Source organism: Enhydra lutris, unplaced genomic scaffold, assembly GCF_002288905.1.
Source record: "Enhydra lutris kenyoni isolate GAN:26980312 unplaced genomic scaffold, ASM228890v2 scaffoldscaffold39, whole genome shotgun sequence".
NCBI lineage: Eukaryota > Metazoa > Chordata > Mammalia > Carnivora > Mustelidae > Enhydra > Enhydra lutris.
Window position 1 is genome coordinate 15,624,920 of NW_019154123.1, and position 25,301 is coordinate 15,650,220.

The 25,301-nt window shown below is 38.5% G+C and overlaps 1 protein-coding gene across 2 annotated transcripts in view; it reads left to right on the forward strand.

Moving 5' to 3' along the window:
• The first annotated feature begins 1,087 nt into the window (after positions 1-1,087).
• Positions 1,088-25,301, forward strand: part of LOC111155013 (DnaJ heat shock protein family (Hsp40) member C13) — a 119,100-nt gene continuing 94,886 nt past the window's right edge. For both annotated transcript variants that reach the window (XM_022515006.1, XM_022515007.1), the window contains exons 1-2: positions 1,088-1,191; positions 20,295-20,375. In XM_022515006.1, coding sequence (XP_022370714.1) covers positions 20,308-20,375 — 68 coding nt within the window. In that variant the 5' untranslated portion in view covers positions 1,088-1,191; positions 20,295-20,307. The remainder of the gene's footprint in view (positions 1,192-20,294; positions 20,376-25,301) is intronic.

The window sequence follows — 25,301 nt, forward strand, 5'->3', positions numbered from 1 at the left end:
GATGACTGAAAGAACTTCCATAAACTTGCTCACAGGTAACACACAATGTCCCCTCTTTTCTCTAACCTGACGCCCCACTTCCAGCTGCTTCCCATGTGCATTCAGGAGATGGTATTGAGGGTACAGACTATGCAGTCGGACTGTTAGGGTTCAAACACCAAGTCCATTACTGTGGGGAGGTGCCTTAATTTATCTGCAAAATGAGAATAATTCCTACTTTAGAGCTGAGGTTTAACTAATGCAAATAAAACCCTTGGAATGCGATCGATCAGCAGACAATAAATGGAACTATCAGTATTATCTTCCTGGCATTCCCATCGACGACAAGACGCAGGCATCTCCCAAGCTTTAGTCTTGGCGACCTCCCAACCAACCAAAATTTAAATCCTCAACTGTCGTTCTGGAAGTCTCAGTAGTGGTGAACCTGCTGGCTCGTAATCCAGCCAAACCGGGTAGCAGGCTGAGCCTTCGGATTGCCTCGCGGATATTCCAAGGCATCTGAAGTCGCGGCCGAAGCAGGGGAAAGGCTTTAAAACAGAACTCCAGGGGATTAGCAGCGCAAAAAACTGGCAAGCAGCACAGCCTCCCGCAGAACTCGGGAGCCACACGCCGAGAGGCGTGACTTTAGGAGAACACGCCGGAGGGGCGTGGCTCCACCCGTGAGCGCGCGCGCTGAGGGGCGGGCCCTCCTCGGCACTGCGTGGACTCCGGATCCCACACCCGGCCCCTTCACTCTGCGCATGTGTAAATTCTGGGGGTGGGCGGGCCGACAGAACGCGGAATTTCTGGGAAAGCGGGCACAGGGGACCGGGAAAGCCGAGAAATGTGTGCGGGCAAGGGCTGGGGGGTAGAGGGGCGGGACAGAAGGCGGAAGAGTTGAAATCAGCTGACCTGGTCTCGTGACAGCCTGGGCGGTGGCGACGCAGGCGTATTGGAGCGCGGTTGCTGAAAGCCTGAGTGAAGATGGCGGCCTCCAGAGTGAGCCTCTGAGAGGCAGAGGGAGGAGGCGGAGGGGGCGGGGAGCCCGGGCCGCCGCGGTACCAAGAACCCGCGGCAGCGGAGCTACAGGGCCCAGACAGGGGAAAGGGGAAGTGGTGAGGGGGAAGAGGCCGGAGGGCGCCTCATCTCACTCCGGACGCAGAGCCGGCGGCGGGAGGAGCTCGGGCTGGAGCCTCTCCAGCCCCCGCGAAGGTAAACCACTCCGGACACCGGCCTCTGGGGCTCTGCTTTACCCCTTCCCCACGCCACGGGGACTTGGGGGGCTAAGGACAAGGAGAAAAGAGGGGTGGTATTTTGGCCGCCGCAGCCCCCAGCTGCTAAGGAGAGCAGATTACCCTCCCCCAGGGCTGCTGGTCTGGTTCCTCCCGTCGGATCCCCCCTCGCACCAAGTGACATTCTCCCTGGGCACTGCCTTGTTCAGCCCCACCCCTCTTTTTTGGATTGTTTTTTCGTTTTATACCCACCGTGGTTCCTAGATCCCCACTGTACATCCTTACCCCCACACACCCCTTATTCCTTTCTGGGCTCCGCCCTCAGGGTTCCCTTCTCGCTTCCTGGCCTGAACACACTTTCTACTGGTTGCCGGCAACTCTTGTTTCCTGGGGTCCGCGACCCTTCTTCCCCCACACGTCCGGTGTAGACTTTGACTCTCTTTGCTTAGCTTTGTTTCGTTTCGTTTGGAGATGGGGAGCACCCGCGTCGTTTTTTCAGCCTCTCCCTTTTTCAAAATCAAGTATACACCCCACGTTTTTCCTTTCCTGCAGGGGAGCTTCTTTTCAGTGGCCTTTCCTTCACTGCTGTGGTTTTGCCTCTGAATGTGGTCTTTGGAATGGGTGAGGTATCAGACGCTCAGTGAAGTGGCGGTTAAACGCAGATTTGACTTATTAGACTTAAGAAGAGTGCCTTCCCGTGAACTCTTATTGTAGGGTGTCCCGAGATTGTTTTCTTTATCAGTTGATGTCTTCATATTGTTTCCTTTATCAGTTTTTTTTGGGGGGGGGTTAAAAAATCTCTCCCTAATGAGGCTGTAATCTCCCAAAGTAATGATTTCTCTCTCTTCCCTTCTTTTTTCCCTTTTACCCTCTGTGATTTCTTGCAAACAGGAGGGCCTATGCCTTATGCTTTCACCTCTTCTATGAAGGGCTTTACACTGTAGGGTTATTTTGAGCCTCGTGGAGTATGATGTCTTCCAAAAAAATTTCAGAATATTCTTCAGGATTTGCCGCTGTGATTGCCTTTCTTGCTGTATTTTCTTTTTTACTTTCTGGATCTGATCGATTTCTAGGTTTGAAAGTACCGTCTTCAGAGTTCGAGGAAATTACAGTGGTCAGGTTTTATGATTATAAAACTTGGTCAGTGATTATCAATATTCTGAGTCTATGTGAATATGAAATAGGATTTGCCCTAAAAAAATTAAAAAGGGAGATTTCAAAAACTCTCCAGAAATTCGGTATCCAAAAAAAACTTGATTCACATTTCTTGGTTTCTGGAAAGTGCTAAATTGTTTGACTGGATTTAGCATATAACCTAAAACCTTGTTAACATTTTAAATATAATATGAAACTGTTTAAGCAGTTATATCTCAAACTTGGCTTTTGTTGTTAATATCACAATGGGGCATAAGTCCTGTGTAGAAAATGTTACACTGTATTCCTAGTTTGAAAACAGGAAGTAGAACATACTAAGGGAGGAAAAGAATAGTCAGAGGGTTTTTAAGAGATAGGAATGTCAGGAACCTTAAGTCTATAGTCCATATCATGGAAAATACCACTGTTTGTATTCCACTGGGAGGCAATGGGTGTTCTCTTTTTCTAAAGTGACAGTAGTAAATAGGCTAAACTATATGAACATTATCAGTTCAAAAGTAATGGAGTCATGGAAAGCAGGAGTTATTGGTAAGAATTTAACTTTATCCGGGCACCTGGGTGGCTCAGTGGGTTAAAGCCTCTGCCTTCGGCTCAGGTCATGATCCCAGGGTCCTGGGATCGAGCCCCACATCGGGCTCTCTGCTAGGCAGGGAGCCTGCTTCCCTTCCTCTCTCTCTGCCTACTTGTGATCTCTCTCTCTCTGTCAAATAAATAAATAAATAAATAAATAAAAGAATTTAACTTTATCCACAAATAAATAGAACGTAGTTGCTGAGGTGAACTATAACAATGCTGGCTTTATTAAATTTGTAGAAAGGTTGATAGTGGAATCTGGTTCTCAGTAGATACTAAATTACAATTGAAATAAAAAGAGGATCTGTTTTAACTAATTTGGATCTATTCCTTAACCAGGTCTGTTTACACAGGTGATTTTCATTGCACTTACCCTTCCCTTGCTTCTCTGAGATACTTATTTTTAGTAAAACACAGGCAAGGCTGTGCACATAAACTATAGCAAAGATTTGGTTGCTAATAGTTTTAGGCCTAAATGTTGACTGTCATATTTAGCAGTGGTTAAAGGGCAGTTGTTTTGAAAGAAATCCTTTAAGTCTGTGTTTCCCAACTTCATTAAACCCAATAAGACTCCCTTTTTATTCCAAACAATTTGTAACACCTGCTCTATTACGTGGAGATTTTAAATAATATCACCACCTTCTGACTTTGGTCCTGGGTCAAAAAGAAGGCTTGCTCTCACTGTTGCACCAAAAAACACTGGGACTCAATTTAAATTCTTTTTTTGAGAACTGTTAAAGAACGGAGGTCACAGAGCAAACCATTGGCCAGTCTTTTAAGGAGAGGGTATACATGAATTCAGTGTCATGTTCATGGGACATAACAGGACACTGGTAAGAGTTCAGCTAGAATAGCTGACAAGCTGATGAAGGCTGATTCTGAGTGCACCTTCTTCCAAGCTCTTTTTCCACAAACTCACTAGGCGCCCTTAGAAAAGACTGGAAAGAACCCTGGGGAGTGTCTGTTGTGGTAATGATCTAGAGGAGTGGAAAAGCAGCAGAGCTTTCAAAAGGGGCACAAAACTGATTCTTTCTTTGTATCTTTTATGGAACAATAACATTTATCCATGAAGGGAAGGGCATCTTTGCTGGCCTGTTGGTGAGTATTCATTGAGCTGGGCAATGAAAGAAAAGGGGAGAGAATCTTCTCTGGGAGGAGCACTGAGCTTAAAACTGCAGCCTGGAGGAACAAGAAGATCACACCCCTGAGATCCAGGGATATAGAGTATCCCTAAGACTGAACCTTAATCAGAACTGCAAAGACTCTTTCCAGCCCCCTGCCACTATAAGAAGTTTTGAGTAACAAGTGAGTGCATAATATTACTAGGAACAATATCATGTGAAGAGGCACAGCACAAAGAATCAGATAGACATTGCTTTAGTAAACCATCCCCCGCCATAGGCACCAGCTATTCTGTAGATTTTCTGAAGCCTGTGGTACACTGAGAATAACCATAGCAACAGCAAATCATAAATCCAGCTCAACTCCTAAACAGATTAACACAAATTTTGCACTAAAGACCTACCGAAATACAGACGTGCCCGTTTCCAGTCACAGAATTATTTACCTCAGTCTCTGATGTTCTGTACATGTCCAGCTTTCAACTGAAAATTATAAGGCATACATAAAAGGCAAAAAAAAAAAAATCTCTAGAGAAAGCAATCATTAGAAGAACAGTTAGATTAACATAGATGCTGTTATCTGCTAGGGAATTTAAGATGACTATAATATGTTAAAGATTGAAGAGTGGATAATATGCAAGATCAGATGGGTAATTTTAGCTGATAGAAAGTGTAAGAATCAAAAGAAAGGCTAGAGGTCTTATTACACAGTAAATGAAAAATGCTTTTGGACTTACCAGAACTGACATAGCCAAGGAAAGAATCAGTGAACTTATTAATGGTAGAAGAAATTACCCAACTGACACACAAAGTTAAAACAAAACGAAGTACCCTAGAGCTTAGGGATAGTGTTAAACATTTTAATATATAAATGATTAGAATCCCAGAAGAGAGAACAGAGTAGAAGAAATACTAAAATGTTTGAGGAAATAATAGAAAATTTTCCAAAATTAATGTCAGACATCAAACAATGGGTCCAGAAGCTTAGAGAACACCAAGCAAGATAAATACTGTCCCCCATTACCACCCACAAACTCAAAGCACACATTGTATTTAAACTGAGGTAAACAAGGGACAGAGAGGAAGGTAACCAAAGAAAAGAGAAACCTATACAGAGGAGCAAAGAGTTGAAGCAGAGAAACCATGCAAACAAGAAGACAGTTGAGTGACAATTTTAAAGTACCAAAAGCAAAAAAAAGCAAAAATATTTTTTTCAAAAATGAAGACAAAATACAACTGTCAAACAAAAGCCAAGAGGACTCAAAGTATAATCTCTCCATTTACATGATAGGTGCATTCCTAGAAAATTATATGCATATTAAACTCTACAAAATGTACTTTGTGATTTATATTTAATACAGAATTAAAATTGGGATTGGTTATAAATAGTTTTTTACCTGTGTTAATGCCTAATTGGATATTTGAAAGTCAGTTGAGGGCATTTCAACCTGTGGGACTGTGTTGTACATTGAGGGGAATCTAGCCCCATCCACTAAATCGTAGTACAGTAGTCAGCCCTTATTCACTTTTCATAGTTTCAGTTACTTGAGGTTAGTAGCAGTCCAGAACCAGATGATCCTTCTAATATAGTGTTAGAAGGTCAGTAGTCGCCTAATGCTATATCATAGTGCCTGTGCTATTTACCTCATATAATCTCATCCCATAGGCATTTTATCTCAAATCAGGAGAAGGCTAAGTGTAGTGCAGTAAGATATTTTGAGAGAGAACACATTCATATAACATTACAGTATATTGTTAAAATTGTTTCATCTTACTGTTAATATGTCACTGTACCAAATTTATAAATTAAACTTTATTACAGGTACGTACATACAGGGTAAGAGTCTATATGGGATTTGGTACTTTGTGGTTTCAGGAATCCACTGGGGGTCTTGGAATACATTTCCTGAGGATAGGGGGGACTACTGTAGTGTTTCTCTCTTTTTTTCCTTTAGATTTTCTTTGTTAGAGAGCATGAGGGGAGGGGAGGGGCAGAGGGAGAGGAAGAAGGAAACTCCTCTCTGAGCAGTGAGCCTGATGTGGGGCTGGATCCCAGGACGCAGGGACCACGATTGGAGCTGAAGGCAGACCTGTAACCGACTGAGCCACTGTGGAGCCCCTACTATAGTGTTTCGAATTATAGCATCTTTAAAATTATAGTCACTAGTTTTCAACACATTTTTCTGCTGTAGCAGTTTTCATTTGCTCAGCACATGCCAATCAGTAACATCTCTTGTAGTATGGAGTGATTTCTAATTGCAGGAACTCCTTTGAGAATCACTGATCTGGGAATATTTTTGTAGTAACTTAAACCAACGTGGTTGTGATCCTCTTTACTAACTTAGACTAAGTGTTGTTCAGTAAAATCTTTATTTTATCAATAAAGCTAAACATAATTTGCTAGTAGTTCTTGTCACAGGCTCTTAACTTTATTCAACAGCCTGCATATTTGAGTTTTACTTGCACTTTTATGGACTGCTTATGAAGAAGTGATCTCTAAAACAATAAAGTTGGGCACCTGGGTTGCTCAGTGAGTTAAGTAGCTACCTTTGGCTCAGGTCATGATCTCAGGATCCTGAGATTGAGTCCTGCATCAGGTTCCCTGCCTTCTCTCTTTGCCTCTCCTTCCCCCCTGCTCATGCACACACACACACACACACACACACACACACACACACACACACACACACTCTCTCTCTCTCTCTCTCTCTCTCTCTAAAATAAATAAATAAATAAATAAAACTTTAAAATAACAACAAAATCTACATTCAGTGGGATTTTATTGTTGCAGCATTCTAAATTGCCTTTAAAAGTAGACCATGCTGCCTAAGCAGAGTTCACATATTTAGTTCGTGGCCATCAGGAATACCTCTGTGAAGTTGATGAGTAAAAATTTGATCTTTGGTGAACAAAAACAAAACCCTGAAGCGATCTAAAATAATTAATTAAATGTTTTAATTTTGTCAAGTGTAGTTGCCAGAACATAATGGAAGGATTGATAAAGTTACGAATATAGGAGATTTTCCCTAGTATTTCATAAATTCTATGCTAATTATAGTAAAACTTTTATTCTTATAGATGGATTTCAGGCATGTATTCCTTAGTCATCTAGTGCTTTAAGGTTTCTCTCCCCCCCAAATTTCTAGTTAAGATACAGAACGTATTTTGGATGTTTAGCAAATCTTAGAGCAGATTAAAGCCATTCCCTCCCCCCAACCATAGATGTGCTGGGTTTAATTTTAAAAGTGGAATTTTCCTTTATTTTTTTTTAGTTAACTGGTAGATTTGGGGTTTTCTTTAAAATCTGAAGAACTATGGCAGAGTTTGGAATAACAGGGATATTTCAAAAAGAGCCAAGAAACCTACATGTTGCTGTTTTGTGTTGGGTGAAAGGGAAATTGTAGTAGCCCAAGGTCCTTGTCTTTTAATAGTGTGTTTGCCTACTAGGATGCTTACTGTAAAACTTCCTCCAAGTAGAATTTGCAATATGCTTAGGAAATTTAGTTCTCCATTATGTATTCACTACAGTGATAGAAAAAACAGCAACAAGTTAAAACATGGCAATCGAAAATCTGTCACCCATTAGGGTCTCTTTCATGTAATAGAGGAAGATTATTAACTACCTGTTTGTGAGCTAAAGAAGAGCTTATTGAACTAGTACATTTTGTTCTTTCATGAGCCAGGTTAGCTTCAAAGATAAAATAGAAATTAGGTCTAAAAATTTTCAGGTATGTGTACAAACTAAAACTATGTAAATGATTATTAGCATCAGTTTCACAGGATTGCTTAAATGAACACATTTGTTTGGGTTTTTTAGGTGGCTGTTTCAGCATTTTTAAGTTTTGGAAAGAAAAGTCATAATCATGCATATTTCTTGGGAAAAAATTTTGTGTGTGTGTTACGACAGCTATGAGAAGTAAGAATTATTCTCTCGGATGAAGTCAGCGTACATGTGATAAAAATGTAAAGACGTATTTTTTTCAATATTTATATTGAATAGGAATGGCCAACAAAATTAACTGCTGTGGTATTTATGCTTGCCCCTCCCCCAGTTAAGATACTATTAAAAGTGTTTCTTCAGATTTGGGGATTGCTTTTGAATTTCTCTTCCCCTTTTATTTCATGAATCTGTATCTGATTTCTCATTGGAAAGGAATGGATTTTTAAAGAATGGGGAGATGAATCTTAGATTATTTGCCCTACCCCTTGGTGGTGGAAGTATTTAAAAGTTCATTTTGATGTGGCAGACAATACAAAGGTTTCAGTATTAACAACTTCTGGACAATTATTTGGATATATGATTGTCAGCTGAAATTTGATAGTACCACTGGCTTTCTTCTCTAGCCACATTTATCTCGAGTTAGTGGGTCCTTCAGAGCTTTTAGAAAGCTAAGGTAGGATGTATTAAAACTTTGCTTTGTGATCTATTTTATAACTTTTTTTTAAGATTTTATTTATTTGAGAGAATGAGTTAGCATGAATAGGGGGAAGGGTAGAAAGAGAAGCAGACTCCCCCCTGAGCTGAAGTCAGGCCCCTAATGACAGCCACCCCATGCCCCTTTTTAAACTGTTTGAAGACCCCTGTAAATGGAGTGTCTGGGTGGCTCAGATGGTTGGACGTCTGCCTTCGGCTCGGGTCATCGTCTCCAGGTCCTGGGCTCAAGCTGCATGTCAGGCTCCCAGCTCAGCCAGGAATCTGTTTCTCCCTCTGCCTCTCCCCCTGCTTGTGCTCTCTCTCTTTCTCTCTCTCTCAAATGAATAAACAAAAACTTTAAAAAAAAAAAAAAAAAGACCTCTTAGGTATTATACGCATTACACATACTGATTTGTTACTTATTTAGAAGGAAATACTTTTGCCTCTACTTATGTTACATATTAAAACATGAAGCTGAAAATTAAAAATTAAAAAAGAAGGTTAAAGTTCCTATCAGTTTTCCCCCATACACAGCACATTCTATCTAAGACAGTTGTAACTTTTTAATCTGGGTAAAAATTAATATTCTGTTAACTTTATATTTTGTGCTTGCTTCAACGGCATATCTAAAATTGGAGCGCTAACTATATATTTTTTAAAATTTTATTTATTTATTTGACAGAGAGAGGTCACAAGTAGGCAGGCAGAGGGAGAGGGGGAAGCAGGCTCCCTGTGCAGAGAGCCCAATGTGGGGCTCCATCCCAGGACCCTGAAATCATGACCTGAAGGCAGAGATTTAACCCTCTGAACCACCCAGGTGTCCCAGCTATTTATATTTTAACCTTTTATTTGAAACAACTAGCATAGTGATGTAATTCACTCAGATTTTGAATCCATTTACAAATAAAGGTAGGTCTTTAAAAAGCTAGTATTAAGGGATTCTCTCTTTGGTTATTACTCAAGATTAGCCCTTGCCTTAGCAGTGGTTCTCCCTCCCCCTGCATTTTTAATAGGATTTAGCTGTATGAGGAAATACTAAATTAATAAATTTGTTCCTATCATGTGACTGTATACCATATTTTCAGGTGGTATGAAATGGAGCAGAAAAACAGGGTTTCTGTAGGCGATCTAGGTCAGAAAATAAAGGTAAAGGCAGTTCTTCCCCCCAAATAAATTTTTCATCTACAGCAAAGTTGAAGAACTTTACATTACTTACTTACACTCATTTCTGAGATTTTCACATTAACATTTACTACTTGCTTTATCATATATCCATCTTTCCATCCATATTATTTTTTAATGCATTTTAGGACAAACTCATGTTTTTAATTCATTATTTGAAATCAGAATTCTTTATGTTACAGATTCAAAGTGTAAAAATTAGTATCTTATCTGCTCTCTCCAAGTTGTTCTAATTGTGTAAAAATTCGTCTCAGTGGGTCATGCAAAATGTGTGCTTTAAAGGCAAATACCCTTTATTAAAGCCATTTTCTTTACTCACTAGTGTATTACAGATGGTTCCCAACTTAATGATGACTTGACTTAAACTCTTTCAACTTTATAATGGTGTGGAAGTGGTATGCGTTCAGTAGAAACTGTATTTTGAATTTTGATGTTCTCTCAGGCTAGTGCTATGTGGTATCCTACTCTCGTGATGCAGACAATGGCAGTGAGCCGCGGCTCCCAGTCAGCCACAAAGTCACAAGGGTGAACAACTGATATGCTTACAACAATTCTGTTTTTCATTTTCAGTACAGTATTCAGTAAATCACATGAGATATTCAATACTTTGTTATAAAATAGGCATTGTATTAGATGATTTTGCCCAGCTGTAGGCTAATGTGTTCTGAGCACATTTAAGGTAGGCTAGGCTAAGCTATGATGATTGGTAATTTAAGTGTATTAAATGCATTTTCAGTTTACAGTGGGCTTATCAGGAGGTAACCCCATAGTAAGTCAGTATCTGTATTTTTCTGAGTATATGCATTCATCTCTGGTAAAATGAGGGCTCTGTTTTTACTTAAACACAGGACTTGCACATACACGTAAGTTTTGCTATGTGTGCAGATTCTTTTGCTTATAGCTTGGCTGTAATCTGCCTGGGTTCCCATGGTGTTGAGGCCATTCAGCCTGCTTTTTGTGCTTCATATCGGTTTGGTGTAGGCTTCTGCTTAGTGGACTCTCAAATTCTGTGGTTTTTTGTCAAAATCGTATCTTCTGAAAGATTGGTCTCATTTTATTCATAAATGATCTCAAATAGATTGCCAATTTTACTGCCAGTAATAAATTAGAGAATGTGAGAACATTAAATGTTATTCGAAAGCATGAAGCAAGGGAATTCACTGAACAGGGTGAATCTAGCCAAACTGCCTGTGTTGCCCTGAATTTGACTTTTTAACCCTTAGAACAGTTCTCTCAAAAGAACAAACTGCTAAGTTGCAAAAAAACCTCTGTTGGTGGTATAATAATAAGGTACAGAATGAGAACAAGCAAAGGCAGCTTAAAAAACTGGAGATACTTTCAGTGTGTTTAGTTATAAATAACATGTAAATTTGTGTTTTTCTCATCCAAAAAATAAAGGTAGATCTTTGAGAATTTGAAGTGGTACACACAGAAATGAAGGAGATGAAATTTCTTTTTCTTTTTAGAGTTTTTTTAATGTACTTGAGAGAGAGTGAGCAAGTAAGTGAGGGCCTGCGAGAGAGTGAGTGCACAGTGGGGCGGGTGTCGTGGGGCGGGTGTCGGAGGATGAGAAGCAGCCTCCCTGCTGAGACAGTGCTCCATCCTAGGACCCCTGGATCATGACCTGAACCAAAGGCAGAGGCTCAACCGACTGAGCCACCCAGATGCCCTGAAGGAGATGAAATTTAAGCAATAATTAGTTTGAACAGATAAATTCTTGCTAACTTGGGTACGTCTCAACAACTGGCAGGGTGGCAAGTGCTGACTATGCAGCTGCTACTAAGATCTCCTGCAGCAAGTTTGACATTTTGTTAGTTGGACAGTTCATTGCTATTTAGAGAATGTGCCTATAAATGACTTACTGCTGTTACCTGCTTGATGCTTGAGCTGCTTGATACTAGAAGTTTTGCATATTTTCCATCACTATTAATGGGAATTCTGGTTACTTAAGAGTTTTGTCCATGAGCAACAATTTTAGAAACACTTCTGCAGCTTATTAAAGAAATATGTAGGGGCGCCTGGGTGGCTCAGTGGGTTAAGCCTCTGCCTTCGGCCCAGGTCATGATCTCAGGGTCCTGGGATCGAGCCCCGCATCGGGCTCTCTGCTCAGCGGGGAGCCTGCTTCCTCCTCTCTCTCTCTGCCTGCCTCTCTCCCTACTTGTGATCTCTCTCTCTCTCTCTCCCCGTCAAATAAATAAATAAAATCTTTAAAAAAAAATAAGAAATATGTAAATATTAATGGAGAAATACTTAAATATTAAATGGAGCATAGATTATTTTTAGGGAGTGAAGTTCTTTTTTCCAAAAGTTTCTCAAACCATAGTTAACTTGTAGATACCAAAATAAATTTAAAAATATGTTGGTTTCACGTAAAGAGGTACTCTTCTAACGAGTGAGATTCCAGACACCTAAGTAGGGGATCTAAAATGTAGTAACATTGACTTGAAAAATCATAGTATTTTGTGGGAATAAAGTTGAAATAAAGAGAAGCTTAAATGTCAGATTACAGCTGACTTAAGGTAATTTTTAAAAATTTCATCTATCATGAGTATCTTAACCTGTCTCATATATTTATTCCTTTTTATTTTTTTCATTTCATTTATTTATTCATTTATTTTTGAGAGAGCGATAGTGAGCGTGTGCTCAGGAGTGTGCACAGGCTGGAGGGGGAGGGGCAGAAGGAGAGGGAAAGAGAATCCTAAGCAGTCTCTACACCCAGTGCAAAACCTGAAGTAGGGCTATATCTCACGACCCTGAGATCATGACCTGAGCTGAAATGAAGAGTCAGACTTAACCGACTGAGCCACCTAGATGCCCTTATTTGTTTCTTTTTGAAAACCTTTTTAGGTAATATAAAATTGTAAAAAAGTAACAAGGTATGCCTGGGTGGCTTAGATGGTTAAGTGCCTGCCTTCGGCTCAGGTCATGATCTCCAGGTCCTGGGATCAAGCCCCATGTCAGGCTTCCAGCTCAGTGGGGAGTCTGCTTCTCCCCCTCTCTCTCCCTCTCCCCATACTTGTGCTCTCTCTCTCTCTCCATCTCTGTCTCTGTATCTCTCTCAAATGAATAAATAAAATCTTTTTAAAAAAAAAGAATAAATAACAAGAGATAATAAAATAATGACACCCTCATTATATTCAACCTAGCTTTAGAAATGTATATTGCTATAGTTATCTTGGAATGAGCAGGTAAAAACTGCAAATACTGACTAAAGCAATAAAACACTGTACTTTGAAGGTAGAAATCCTAGCTGATACTCGTTGGTGATATACATTGAATAAATACTACAGGATTGAAATTAAAAGATAAAAGACTTAGGATTAAGTAATTTAATAATTTTAACTTTCCTACCCGAGATGCCTTAAGAGAGATACAGGGCCTTGTAAGCCTGAAAGTGAGAGAGGTAATCATAGCGAGATATGAAACAACTATTTCTTATCTAGGGTAGTATGTTTAAAGTACAATAATCATTATTATGATTGCAGTTAATATTTTTAGTGCTTATTCCGAGCCAGGCATCACACTATCCCCTTTATTTATATCATTTACTCCTTACCAAAGCTCTTTGCTACAAATACTGTTCTCTCTCTCTCTCTCATAGATGAACCATGATTTCAAGAAGTTTAGGAAGCTTTTCTTCAAGTTACACAGCCAGTAAATGGCAGTTTTTACTAATCTGTCTTCAACCATAAGTAACATTTAAAAAATTCACCATCTTTAGTTACATTGATGGTAGATTGAATATTAAAACTAGTTTAGTGTGTATACTAATGTAGCTTCTTATGCTAGTTGTTAGTTATGTTTATGTGGTCTGGTGTCTGTGCTATAGGAACTATTTCCAAGTCTGTGTTTCAAAATTAAACCATCACTTGAAGGACACTGTGCTTGGTGGACCCCCTAGACTTGCCTTCACTCATTTTCCAGTGGTTCTCTTGAGGTTGTTCCAAGTCTCACTTTGAATGATACATACTCAGTACAGAATATTCTTATCCTGTTTCTTCTGCATTTTTCTGATATTTGTGTATTGCCATTATCCACTAGTGAGTTATTTGTGTGTCCAGGAGTATCCTCATGGTCTGAAAGAGTTACTGCAGTTTCCAGACCAGTTGCCTTCATAAGATGAAATGACTGTATCACAAAGTGGTTAAGGTTGATTGAGAATATAAAATAGATTTACCTGAAAATTTGGAGAGGTTAATATTACACTGCTAAGGGGTGCCTGGGTGGCTCAGTGGGGTAAGCCTCTGCCTTTGGTTCAGGTCATGATCTCAGGGTCCTGGGATCAAGTCCTGCATCAGGCTCTCTGCTTCCCCCTGCTTCCTTCTTCTCTTTGCCTGGCTCTCTGCCCACTTGTGATCTCTCTCTCTCTGTCAAATAAATAAATAAAATCTTTAAAAAATATATATAACACTTTTGGGAAGTAGGTCCCAGCCTCAGATCTCATTAATCTGGTTATTTTAAAAGTTCATTGTTAGTTAAAGTAGTATTTTTCTGTTAGTGAACTCTTTAAAGACTATTCTGGACTCCTATATTCGTAACAAATTTCTGTCATGTTTGTTTTGAACACTTCATTTAAAAAAATTTTTTTTTTTCAGTTATTTTTTTTAACTTTTTATTTATTTATTTGACACAGAGAGAGAAGGAGAGGGAGAAGCAGGCCCTTTGCTGATCAAGGACCCTGATGTGGGGCTCAGTCCCACAACACCAGGATCATGACCTGAGCTGAAGGCAGACGTTCAACCCACTGAGCCACCCAGGCACCCTGCTTAAAAAATTTTTTTAAGCTTATCTATAAACAGAAATATTCAGCCTTGGTGCCTTGCCTTTTCTTTTTCTTTTGCCTTGTGTTGAGTGTGGCAGGTTGTTTCATTGTTTGAAATTGTGTGAAGGTAATAATTGGTACTAGTTCTGAATTAATCCAGGAATGTGCTGTCAAATGATAAACCTGTAATTACATGGTCAGAATGAATTTATTTTGAGTTCTTAAATTCGAGGGAAGGTTTTATTGCTTAGGATAAATACATAGAGTGTAGAGTTAAGCAGAGTGAATCCATAGTCTGGCCCAACTATTTACCATAGTGACCTGGGAGAAGTGATATAAATTCTCTATAGTTTTCTTGTCACTAAAATGGAGATCATCATATCATCATATCTATACCATATCATCATATCTATACCATAGTGGTGTTATGAAGACAAAATGAGGTAGGTGGATAAACGCATAGCCAAGGTCTGGTCTAATCATTAACATGTGATGAATACTCAATGAAACCTAGTTTTTGCATAATTTCAGGACATGACTTAAATCTTTTTATTAGAGTCACCGTGCCTTCCCAATTTCAGGATAATCTTTACCAAGGGCTCAAAATAAAAAAGGATTATCCTGATTTCCATTATGAGGCTATACAGAAAGTAGTAATACATAGCACTGAATTATCCCCTTATTTGGCTATGTAGGTGAGTATCTCCTCCCTCTCTTACCTCTCAGATATACCTCTGCATGTATGTAATATGACTGAAGTCAAGCTTTTCAGGTAGAGGAGTAATTTTCTTCCAAAAACAGCACTTCCATTTTACTGGCCTTTTTTGGTGGTGATTATTCAGGATTGGAAGCACAATAGCAGTATCACTTGTTGCTTCCTAAAATGTTAGAGATAATTGTCAAATCTGCTGATTTTGGCCATAGGAACGGCTACTGATGTCCAGAGAGAGTTGAGGTACTTCTTTAATCTTATATTGTATTTTTTCTGTCAACATGGTTGTCTGCATCAGTATTTCTTCTGTTAGCCAGGTAATCAGTAGTTTAAAATTTTCTTAAATTTTATTTTATTGTGGTAAGAACACTTCAACATGAGATCTGTCCTCTTAACAGATTTTTTTTTTTAAAGATTTTATTTATTTGACAGAGAGATCAGAAGTAGGCAGAGAGACAGACAGAGAGAGATGAGGAGAAGCAGGTTCCCCACTGAGCAGAGAGTCCCGATGCGGGACTTGATCCCAGGCCCCTGGGATCATGACCTGAGCCAAAGGCAGAGGCTTAACCCACTGAGCCACCCAGGTGCCCCCTCTTAACAGATTTTTAAGTGTGCAGTACAGTATTGTTAACTATAGGCACCATGCTGTACAGCAGATCTCTGCAACTTAATTATTTTGCACAGCAGAAACTTTATACCCATTGATTAGCAACTCCCCCTTTCTACTGCACCCCAGTTCCTGGCAGCCACCATTCTACTCTCTGTTTCTATGAGTTTGACTATTTTATTTATTTATTTATTTTTATTTATTTTTTTTAAGATTTTATTTATTTGAGAGAGAGAGAGAGCATGAAAGGGGCGAGGGGCAGAGGGAGAAGCGGGCTCCCTGATGAACAGAGGGCCTGATGTGGGACTTGATCCTGGGACTCCAGGATCATGACCTGAGCCGAAGGCAGTTGCTTAACCAACTGAGCCACCCAGGTGCCCGAGTTTGACTATTTTAGATACCTCATATAATACAGCGTGGACTAATGCAGTATTGGCCCTTCTGTGGCTGACTTATTTCACCTAGCATCATGTCCCCCAAAGTTCACCTGTGTTGCATATTGCAAGATTTCCTCCTTTTTCACGGCTGAAAAATACTCCTTTGTGTGTGTATACCACATTTTTTAATTTTTTCATCCGTTGATGGATTTGAAGTTGTTTCCATATCTTGGCTCTTATAGAAAATGCTGTAGTGAACATGGGAGTTGACTCTTGAAGATCCTAATTTCAATTCTTTTGGATAAATACCTGGAAGTTTCATTGCTGGATCATATGTTCTATTTTTAATTGTTAGGAACTTCCGTACTGTTTTCCATACTGCCTATACCATTTTGCATTCTCACTACCAGTATTCAGTTTCTCTACATCCTTGCCAAAACTTGTTGTCTTTTGGGGTTTTTGTTTGTTTGTTTTGATAATGGCTGCCATAACAGGTGTGAGGTAATATCTCATGCCTCTTTTTTTTTTTAAGATTTTACTTATTTAATTTTGGGCAATCTCTACACCTAACGTGGGGCTTGGGCTCACAACCCTGAGATCAGGAGTCACGTGCTCCATCGACTGAGCCAGCCATACACCCCCTCTAGTGCTTTTGAGTTGCATTTCTCTGATAGTGACATCGAACATCTTTTCATATACCTGTTGGCCATTTGTATATCTTCCAGTAGTTTAATTTTATACTAATGTGTATGTTAGTTAGATCTTCTCTCTCTTTTTCCTTTAACTGTCCTAACCTAAGAACTCTGGAGTCTGGTGCTTTTATCACCACCGAGTTCCTAGGTCTTTAGAAAGTTGTAGATAAGCCTTCTTGATGTAAACTTGTTTTAATTCTCCTCCTAAAAGGTCTGTTTGAGTTACGTATTCCCAAATCAGCAATACCTACAAAGTCATCTTTAAGAGTACTCCCCCCTCCCACCCCGGGTCATGCTCTTAAGTTCTTTGGCACTATCATTTTTATTTTTAAAGATTTTAATTATTTATTTGACAGAGATCACAAGTAGGCAGAGAGGCAGGCAGAGAGAGAGGAGGAAGCAGGCTCCCTGCCGAGCAGAGAGCCTGATGTGGAGCTCGATCCCAGGACCCTGGGATCACGACCGGAGCCTAAGGCAAAGGCTTTAACCCAGTGAGCCACCCAGGCACCCCTGGCGCTATCATTTTAAAGTCTTTATTATTTTTCTCTTACCTCCATTTTAAATTTAAAGTCCCTTAATGATACCAGTCACTCTTCACTCAAGTGCATTTTCTTGTACCAAGATAGGCCTTGGCACAGAGTCTTGTCAGTCAGATAAGTTATGGTCTAGTAGTCCAAACTCCACTCCTTAGTATTGGTCATCACCTTTTGTGTCCTCCTTTTTTAATCCCTTATTCCAATATTCAGTCGTAGTATATGAGGGGAAAGATAACATCTGTAGACCTATATTTTTCACTATTTTGGTATATTCTCAGAGATCTTACCTAAGTTTCTTTTCAGCAATGTTATTTACTGCAAATGATTTAGAAGCCAGGAAAAATGTCTGCTGGTTTTAATAAGTCGTAGTCGGCTGTCTGTTTCATCTCAGATACACAATCCAGGGGAAAAAAAACAAACAAAATGCACCAACTGTCAAGACTATATTTAGCGGTCTCCATACACATTAGAAAGGAAGATGTCAGTTGACTGTAATTTCCTCTCTAGTAACATTAAAGGTTTCCCTAATCTTGCTGTTACTTGTGGTTATCTTATTCCTCAGAGCATGAGTTGATGCTTTTCCAGAAGATTTGACAAAACCTTATTTAGGAGTACCTGTTAGAACATCAAGTTTAAAGTGGACATCAGGATTTCCCGTGGGGTTGCTGCATTTCATTCATTCACTTAAGTACTTATTGAGCACCCATTTTGTGTCAGGAACTCTTGTAGACTTTGGGGATATATGTGTATAAATTAGCTTAACAGACAAAAATGCTTCTCTCTTGATAATGGTAGCAGGATTAGATGGGTAATAAATTGCACATTGAATAAATTGACAGTGAAAGGTGCCATAGAAGAAAAATGAGCAGGAATCAGGAGGAATTGAAGGTGTAGAATGAGGAGAGTGATTACAATTTATAACAGGATAGTTAGAGTAGGCCTCATTATAAAAGTGACATTTAAAACACACAGATTTGAAGGACATGTGAACCATGTAGGTGTCCAGGGGAAGAGTGTTCTACATAGAGTGTAGAGGCCCTTGCCACTTTGCTAATACAAAAGTAGTAGGAATGAAGAAAGCAATTTCAAAATGGCAGTGTCTTTTAAAATGTTTTTGTTATGGAGGTATATATACTCAAGAGAAATAAAAACGTGTTCATACAAATGCTTTTAGCAGCATGATTCCTAATAGCCAAAAAGACACAACACAAATGTCCATCAACTGATAAATAAACAAAATGTGGTATATCTATACAATAGAAGGAAACTAACACATTCCAGAGTGTGGATGAACTTTGAAAATGTCATGCTACATGAAAGAAGGCAGTCACAGAGACCACATTTTGTATGAATCATTTATATGAGATGTCTAAAACAGGCAAATCTGTAGTGACAGAAAGTAGATTAGTGGTTGCCAGGTGCTGGGAGTGAGTGGGAATGAGGAGTGACTGCTAACAGGGTTTCTTTATGGGATAACAAAAATGTTCTAAAAACAGCATTGGTTGTAGAACTCTGAATATGCTAAAAACCCCTGAATTGTATACTTAAAAAGGGTGAATTCTATGGTGTGTGAATTGTATCTTAAAAAGCTGTTATAAAAGTGTCCTTTTTGAATGAAATTCATTTTATTCACATTATTAGAATAATACTTGCTGATTAAAAACAAATTATACCAGTGTGAACCATAATGTGGTCGGAACCATAATTCTAGCTATTTAGTGTGCCCTGACACTTTGGTATGTGTCCAGTATTTTTTTAAGTACATTTCTAAGTAAGGGTGGGAAAGATGGTCAGGTCACAAAAGAAATAAATGACCATATTCATTTTTAACTTTTATGCAGTATGAAGTAAACTATGTAGTATTTCCAAAATTTATGAGTTTTTTTTAGTAAATAGTTCTGATAATTTATCCTGTACAATTAACTAAATTTATTTTTTTTTTCATGAAATAAGTGGGTTCTGGATTTCATACACTTCTAGGTTATAGTCAGTAGACTAATTTTAAAATATGACACATAACATGGTCCCTCTGCATGAAGCTGGTTGGAAGCTATTACCCTGTGGTCTATCGTACAAATTTGAGAGTCCTGAACTATTTGGTCTGTGTACTCTTCAGCCAGGAGTTCACTCACCAAATTGTTTTTAGGTTTCTAAACACTTACTGTCAGTTTCTGTACTTAGCTTGATGCTTGCGATTACACTGTAAGTAGTATTGTTCTAGTATATTCATATAGTGGAATACCATATAGCCTTAAAAAATCACTTCTTTTTAAAGAATATTTAATTCCGTAGAAGGTTCTATAGAAGAAGGTTAAAATTGTGTGAAAACAGGCTTACGCAGTATAATTGACAGTCTCAATTTTGTTTTAAAAAACACCTATTCTAAATAGAGGAGGGGAGGCTAGAATGATTATCTTTAGATGCTAATATTTACTTTATGAGCATTTTAGATTTTTTGCTATGGACATTTTAGATTTTTTAATATTAAATATTGTCATTTTTAAGTTAAATTGTATTTATAGTGGGTCTCCTTAAAGTAACAGTGACAGCAGAACAGCTGGCACTTAGTAACTGAATGAAAATCTTTTCGAGTTGATTTGATACTTGGCAAACATTTTTAGGTGCCCATATTGTGCCAAGGCATTGTTTGGTAATGTGAGATTTAAAGATGCATTTACTTGAACATTTTTTTTATTAGGTCTCTATTCTTGGGATGTTGAGGGCAATTCTTGTCCTCAAGAAACACAGTGTAGTAGAGGGGAGCAGGCAGTCACAATATGGTGTGCTAAAGTCTGTGAGAGATGTGAACAGATCAGTGCCTATTCCCTAAAACCTATGGTCTTGTGCCTTAAAATCAGTAGTATATGGCAAGCTCTGAAAGTATGGTATGGGAGATTCAGGAAAAACTCGAAGGATAACTGTACTAAATTCAGCCATATTTTTATCTTCCAGGTTTCAGCACAAAATGAACATAATTAGGGAAAACAAGGATTTAGCATGTTTCTACACAACAAAACATTCATGGAGGGGAAAGTAAGTATTTCTGTTGGTTTTATTTTTCTGTGTTTCTATGAAGTATCATTTTAAATGTAGCTTTCAATATCTTGAGTAGTACCACACAGCTCAGTTATGCCATTTAGCCCTTCTCTTCTGAGAAGCATATGTGCGTATTTTAAATGCAAATGCTACACTTGGAATCAATTATTGTTCTTTTTTTCTTTTGACATTTCTGGTTTTCTGTGTCTGTGTTAGGAGGGAGTTGGTAAGAATTAACAGTACCAAAAGGAAAACAGACCATCTATCTACCTTCCTGGATGTTGTCTATTAGTGACTGGATTATGTAGTAGCGGCAGAGTCTTAACTCCACAGCTTTATTGCCTGGAGACAAACCTGTGTGTGATGGCTGCATTTTTGTGTTGATTTGCCTGTCAGAGAAATATGCTAATAGTGCATTTTATAATCTTTCTTTAGTCCCATAATGAATTTTTTTTAAAAATGGAGTTTGATCTTATTTTTTCCTTGGGGGGGGGGGCAGTGACATTTTTTAGTAGCCTGCCTGGTCAGACCAAGATGTTGATGCTTCTGTTTCCTTTTTATAAAACTGGTGGTAATTCCTACTCCTCAGATTGCTGTGAGGATTAAATGAAGTGACATGGAGCATGTGAAGGTTTTAAAATCATGCTTTAAACACACTGAGTATTCAGTGAATCGGACCTGTTGACCATTACCAAAAACAGTTTCTTGTCTAATCCTTTTAGGTACCAGTAAGTAAAATAAGTGTTCCATGCTTCGACAGTTAGGTGACCGCACTATTCCACATCAGGCCTCAGATAAACCATGCTATGTATACAAAGCCAGTAACTTTAGATCTTTTTCTGGACTTTTCATCTTTTAGGTAATAGTGTAGTAACTTCTTAGAATGGTGCAATATCTGAATTCTGTAGTGTTTCTCATTTGCATTAGCAAACTGACTATAATTTTGAAAGAGTGTTTGTTTCCGTTTAGTAACTCAATTGTATGAGCTCCTAAATTAGGGAGCATAACTGTTAAACTTGTAGAATATTTGTCTTGAAATTTTTTCTTCATCTAATTTCATTGAGCAAAGTTAGAAAATTGATGTACTCAGAGCAATGTGAGTCATTCAGTTCTTTGAATCAGCCTTTAAAAAATTGTATGTTGTAAAGATTTTTATTTTTTCCTCAAGTGGTAGATTGCTCTGATCATCATACTATAACTTCTATTTTTAATACAAGTATAGCATACTGAAACATGAATTCTAAAGAATAAGCTTACTGGGGCACCTGGCTGGCTCAGTGGGTTAAAGCCTCTGCCTTCAGTTCAGGTCATGATCCCAGGGTCCTGGGATCGAGCCCCATGTCGAGCTTTCTGCTCCATGGGGAGCCTGCTTCCTCCTCTCTCTCTCTTTCTCTGCCTTCCTCTATGTCTACTTGTGATCTCTGTCAAAAAAATAAATAATTAATTTTAAAAAAAGAATAAGCTTACTGAATATTTATGTTTTGTGAACTTACCAATAATTGCAATCATCTGGAAAAAATTTTTTGATGTTTTAGGAAAGTTGGGACTAAGACTTAAGACACCCTCTTTTTTTTTCTTACGTAATAATTTGGAGCAGAACTGTTCATGTGCTTCAGCACAATTCCTTGCCTCCATCATTGACACCTTGAAACTTTTTTGTTTTGTTTTAATAATATCTTTATTAAGATAAAATTTTACATAACATAAAATTCACCTTTTTAAAGTGTACAATTCGGTTGTTTTAATATATTCAGTAGAGTAGTGGACACTAATCATTTTTGGAGCATTTTCATCATCTCCCCAAAAATCTTCTCTAATGATATTAGCAGTTACTTCCCTTTTTTCCTATCTTCTCAGTATCTGGCAGCCACTCATCTACTTTCTGTCACAAGATCAGCTTTTTTAAAAGATTTATTTATTTATTTTGAGAGTGACGGTGAGTGTATGCGCACAAGCACAGAGGGGAGGGGCAATGGGAGAAGGAGAGAATCTTTTTTTTTTTTTTTTTTTTTAAGATTTTATTTATTTATTTGACAGAGAGAGATCACAAGTAGAGAGGCAGGCAGAGAGAGAGAGAGAGAGAGAGAGAGAGAGAGGGAAGCAGGCTCCCTGCTGAGCAGAGAGCCCGATGCGGGACTCGATCCCAGGACCCTGAGATCATGACCTGAGCCGAAGGCAGCGGCTTAACCCACTGAGCCACCCAGGCGCCCGAGAAGGAGAGAATCTTAAGCAAACTCTGCCGAGTGCAGAGTCCAAAATGGAGCTCCATCCCAGTGACTCTGAGATCATGACTTGAGCTGAAACCAAGACCATGAAACCAGACTCATGACTGTCTTTCACTTAGCATAGTGTTTTGAAGGTTCATATTGTAGCTTGTGCATTTCATTTCTTTTTATTGCCAAGTAGTATTCTGTTGTACGGATTTACTGCATTTGGTTTATCCATTCATCAGTTGATGGACATTCGTATTGTTTACACTTTTTTACTAGTGTGAATAATGCTGCTGTCAATGTCTGTGTGTAACCTTACAGGTGACTATGTATTTCCAGTTCTCTTGGGTACATACCTAGGAGTGGAATTGATGTTATATAGAATTATATAGAATTACATAGTAACTCTACATTTAACTTTTTGCAATCCTACTATCAGGGTATGAGGAATCCAATTTCTCCACATCCTTACCAACACTTGCCATTGTCTCTCTTTTTTTATTTTAGCTATCCTAATGAATAGGAAGTGTTACCTTGTTGTCATTTTATTATTTTTAAAAATATTTATCTCTTTCGAGAAAGAGTGCGTGCACTTGGTGTGTGAGTGGAGGGAGGGGCAGAAGGAGAGAGTCTTCAAGCAGATTCCCCGCTGAGTGCAGAGCCTGAGGTGGGGCTCAGCCCCACAACCCCTGAGATCATGACCTGAGCTGAAACTAAGAGTCAGATTATTAACTGACTGAGCCACCCAGGCACCCCTTGTTGTGGTTTTAATTTGCATTTCCTTGATACTAAAATGTTGAATATCTTTTTGTGTGTTTGTTGGCCATTTGTATATTTTCCACAAAATGTCTATTCAAATCATTTATCCATTTTTTATTTCGGTTAGTCGTCCTTTTATTATTGAGTTGTAAGAGTTCGTTATATATTCCAAATACAGATTGCTTATCAGATAAATGGTTTGCAGATATTTTCTGCTATTTTGTGGGTTGTCTTTTCACTTTCTTGATGGTTAAAACCTGAAGCACAAAGTTTTTTATTTTGATGAAATCCAGTTTATCTTTTTCTTTTGCTATTTGTGTTTTTGGTGTCATATCTGAGAAGCCATTACTTAATCCAAGGTCTCAGAGATTTACTTCTATACTTGAAGAATTCTGTAGCTTCAATTTTGGGTTAATTTTTGTATATAGTGTGAAATAGGGATCCAACTTTATTCTTTTGGCATGCGGATATCCAGTTGTCCCAACATCATTTGTCGAAAAGATTATTCTTTCCTCACTGAATTGTTATGGCACGCTTGTCAAGAATAATAGGCCATTCATGTAGAAATTTATTTCTGAACTGCCAGTTTTGTCCCATTGATCTATATACCTGACCTTGTGCCAGAACTATGTTGTCTTGATTACTGTGGCTTTGTATTAAGTTTTAAAACTAGGAATTTGAGGTTCTAACTTTGTTGGTTTTCAAGATTGGGCTCTTCTGGGTCTCTTGCATTTCCATATGAATTTTAGAGTCAGCTAGTCAATTTTACAAAAAGGCTGCTGGGATTTTGATAGGGATTTTATTAAATGTGTGGATCAAATAGGAGAGTATTGCCACCCTAACAATATTGATTTGATCCATGAATGTGGGATGTCTATTTGTTTACATATTTAAATTTTCTTCCAACAGTGTTTTGTTGTTTTTAGTGTATATACCTTGAAGCTTTTACCTTCTTGAAAGATCTTGCATTTCCAGAGTGTGATAGTTATTTCATTAATTATGTACATTATTATGTGGCACTCAAATTTTTATTATACTTACCTATTTTATATGGCCAGTTGTAGCTTAAAGCATTCCTCATCAGTGTTAATGTAAAAAACAAATGGTTAACATTAAAAGCTCTGTGTTGTTTCAGAGTTGTATATTGAACCCTTTCTCTAGAAATAGGTCTATTTACAACAAATTTTACATGTGATTTTGGGGATTTAAGGCCTCAGTTTTAAGACTCTTCATGCCTGTATACATACTGCTAACCCAGGCACAACATTCAGAAAAATGTTGATAGTGGCAGCAAAGATGAATATTTTTCTTCCTGTGTATTTCTAAGTTAAAAATATATGTCTAAATTAAATATGTCTATATATTTAGAGGTGTTCTAAATTAAAAATAACCTTTCTCACATATTTCCTTTGAGGCTATTCATGTGACCTATTTCATGTTACCTTTGTAATAGTTTTCTTGTGTCTCATTTTGCAACCACTGTTCTGTGCTCTTATTAATTCAGGTTTATTCATGGTTAGTGTAGTCTCCTTAGCTGGCCAAGTAGCCTTTTCTCCTGTGCTTGTCATTTTCCCCCTTGGAAATTACATAACTACATGTTTGTTGTGGCAGTAACTGGTCGGGGGAATAGATTTAAGGAGTAAAAAGCACTTTTCTTTCATGAAAGAGCAAAGTTTCCTTTTTGGCCTTAGCAAGCCATTTCTTTTTTCCTTTTTTTTTTTTTTTTTTAGATTTTATTTATTTATTTGACAGACAGAGATCACAAGTAGGCAGAGAGGCAGGCAGAGAGAGAGGAGGAAGCAGGCTCCCCACGGAGCAGAGAGCCAGCCAGATGTGGGGCTCAATCCCAGGATCCTGGGATCATGACCTGAGCTGAAGGCAGAGACTTTAACTCACGGAACCACCCAGGTGCCCCTCAAGCAAGCCATTTCTAATAGGAAGAAGGATACATATA